General features: G+C 39.4%; 1 protein-coding gene across 1 annotated transcript; it reads left to right on the top strand.

Moving 5' to 3' along the window:
- The first annotated feature begins 220 nt into the window (after nt 1-220).
- Nucleotides 221-2,530, top strand: LOC132007692 (RNA polymerase II elongation factor ELL2-like). Its single transcript, XM_059385937.1, has 2 exons — nt 221-393; nt 640-2,530. Exons 1-2 carry the CDS (start codon nt 221-223, stop codon nt 2,528-2,530), a joined length of 2,064 nt encoding a protein of 687 aa, XP_059241920.1.
- The last annotated feature ends 591 nt before the right edge of the window (nt 2,531-3,121 follow it).

The following is a 3,121-nucleotide window of genomic DNA, read 5'->3' as shown; positions in this document are numbered from 1 at the left end:
GAGTATGTAATATTGGCTAAGAAGTTCTTGGCCTAAATTAGAGTGGCTGTAGTATGAAAGAAGAGTGGGTGGATGTACAAGAATGTAGGCTTTATGAGAGCATCTGGCGTTTACACACTACCAATACGAAATGAATACAAAATACAAAATGAGAGTTGTGGTTGATGGGTCAAGATCCAGTCCAGAAAGGACTCAACACCCCACTTGCTTGTGAGAGTAAATGCGAGGATGCCTTACTTCTAATCATGCTGTGTGGAAGCCTTCTTCTCTAGTTTCCATAAGCCTCTACTGCCTCATTAGTCCCCTCACCAAGTACCTCGGCTTGATGTTGGGTTTACTGGGAGGAGATGACTTATATGTACTGAGCTCAGAGACTAATTACTTTCCAGTAAGGTAAGACTTCCTCCTAAAGACAGACTAAGAGGTGAATAGGAGAACATTGGAAAGTGATAAGATCTTTATAACCAGCTTTAGCTCTCCAGGTTCTATCTCAACCAAGTACTTCTTGCCTTTGTTCTGTTGGGAAAAATCTTTTAGAATTACAGTTTTAGAAATGATAGCAGTAACATTTTTTTTTTTTATTGCTAAGGAGTTATTGTTTTCTAAAGTATTTTACCATTTGAACTTTGATCTTCACAGATATGACTATACGGCAGACTTTGAGGGCATTAGAGCACTGGAGCAACTGTTAAACAATGAAGGAGAGGTGGCAGTAAAGGAGGCAGATGGCTTACAGCCCAGGCAGGACAATGTCACTGTGTTGCCTATGCAGCTTCCCGGACCATCCATTTGGGCAACTGACTCTTACAACAACCATGAGAACACAGGGTGCCCTCAAGCTTCTCTTCATTTTCAAGAATTCCAAGAGCTTATCAAAACCCCCCCAGATGATTCACCCACTGATATATACGACTTTAGCTTTTTGTTGTCGGATGTGAATAAAGACAACCATGAAGACGATACCCAAAAAACTGTCTCAAGCTACAGCCCCTCACAGTTTGATTGCCTGAGCTTGATGCAGGATAGTATGATGTGTAAAGCAACCGACTCCCACCAGACGACACAAGTAGGAAGGATCCAGGCAGAGGAAGGAAGGAGCAACAAATGGAAAACGATCCGAAAACCGTCTTTAGAGAAAAGAATGCCAGTTCGGAGAGCACCTCAAGTCAGCCCAGATCCAGTGCCCGAGAGAAAAAGAACAGCTCCTATTAACCCTGCATACACAATTCGAAAGTCAAGAATTGGTAGCAGTGTCCACCTGAGGCCGTACAGGGACAGGGTGATTCACTTGCTGGCGCTGAAGGACTATAAAAAACCCGAACTACTCATTCGACTGCAGAAAGACGGCATTACCAAAAATGACAAGAACTCCCTTGGGGAAATTCTGCACCAAGTAGCCAATCTAAATACTCAGAATTTCTCATATACCTTAAAGGATTACGTCTTTAAGGAGCTCCAGAAAGACTGGCCAGGGTATAACGAAGTAGAGAGGCAGTCACTGGAGTTGGTGCTTTCCGGAAAAATAGATGCATTACAGAATGCAGCGGGTACCAATTCCACAGAATCTTCTGTAGGTTGTGGTAGAGATGCAATATCTCGGGAACAACTTTCTAATGCAGCTATTAATTTGTCAAGGAGAAAAGTTAGAATATCTCGCCTCTCAACCGGAATACAGTCAACACCAAATGGCTGTGTGATGAACACCAGTGCAAAATCTGCTTTTGGGCTCTCGGGACGTTTTGAGGCGACTGCCTCTTCCATCCGTCCTCCGCTGCCCACAACCCACCCTCCCTGTTCACAGCCTCCTCAGCCTGCACGTTCTGGCAGCAATTACTGGGGCAACGTAGAAAGACCTGAGACTCTAGGTCCCCGTATTGCCAGGTTTAGTGAAAATACAAACATCTCAGGGAGCCTGGGGGCTAAACATCCTCCCTTGAAAACAGTACCCTCTGTCTCAATTCAAATGACATACCCAGAGCCTATGGAGACAGAACCCTTGATGTCTGATAAGAAGTCTGAATATACATTTACTGAACGCAAAGCAAAGGACCGAGAGTACGACATTGACATGATGGGGAGACAGGAGACAGATCGGGAAAGACAAGGTGAAGATGCAAAGCCAGACTCCAAACAAGAAGTTAAAGAGGTGTGCACTGCTTCCAGGAAGACTAGTGCAGCATCCGGGCTCCCAGGTTCTCTGGCTAACTACGCCCCAATAGTTTCCTCCGAGCAGCGTCAGCAGTATGAGCAGGAGTTTAGACTAGAATATGATGAGTATCAGGGCTTGTATTCCAAGATGCTGACTTTATCTAGAGTATTTATTAACCTAGATTCAAAGAGGAAGCACCTTTCTCCAGACTCAAAAGAATATCAAGATATTAATAAGAAAATCTCTCTAGAATATCAGAAGATGAAGCAGATTAATCCCAATTATTATGCAGAAAAACATAGATGCCAGTATCTTTATAACAAGCTGGTTCACATTAAAAGGTTAATAAATGATTATGACCAGAAGCATGTAAAATCATAGCAATGAAACAGAGCTAGGATCAGAATAAATACATATAATCTTATTTAAAATTCTGAATTGCTTGTTCTAGGATTCTAAAGGGATAAAACCACTTTGTTGAAACAGTAGTACCATTTAAAATTTTCTTTCCTTTTATGTTCCTTTTGATTTTAGTTTTCATTTTTGATATTTTTGTTTATTTCATTTTTTATTTATTTTATTTGATTTTGTTTATTTGATTTATGTTTATTTTAATTTTATGTTATTTTTATTTTTCTTTATTTACATTTTCTTCCTTTTACCTTGCTTTTTTGTAACTTCGAAGCTGTTTCATCTGATTCCTTTTATACATAAGTGTTTTCATTCCCTTTTTAAAAAAAAAGTACCAAGGATCCAGTATCTTTGAATAAAACTTGTATACATTTAAAAAGTAAAAACCTATGAGTAATATGAAATCCTATTGGATAAAAATAAAAACTTATAATGAATAATATGAAATGCTAGTGTCTTTTTTTAAAGTTTAATGCAAAAGCAACCTTAAAACAAAGACATTTAGAAATTTGTGAAAAATACTATGATTTCTTCAAACAGTACACATTTTCATTTCATTAA

Source organism: Mustela nigripes, chromosome X (genome assembly GCF_022355385.1).
Source record: "Mustela nigripes isolate SB6536 chromosome X, MUSNIG.SB6536, whole genome shotgun sequence".
NCBI classification, from domain to species: Eukaryota; Metazoa; Chordata; class Mammalia; order Carnivora; family Mustelidae; genus Mustela; species Mustela nigripes.
This window is presented reverse-complemented; position numbering and strand designations above follow the sequence as displayed.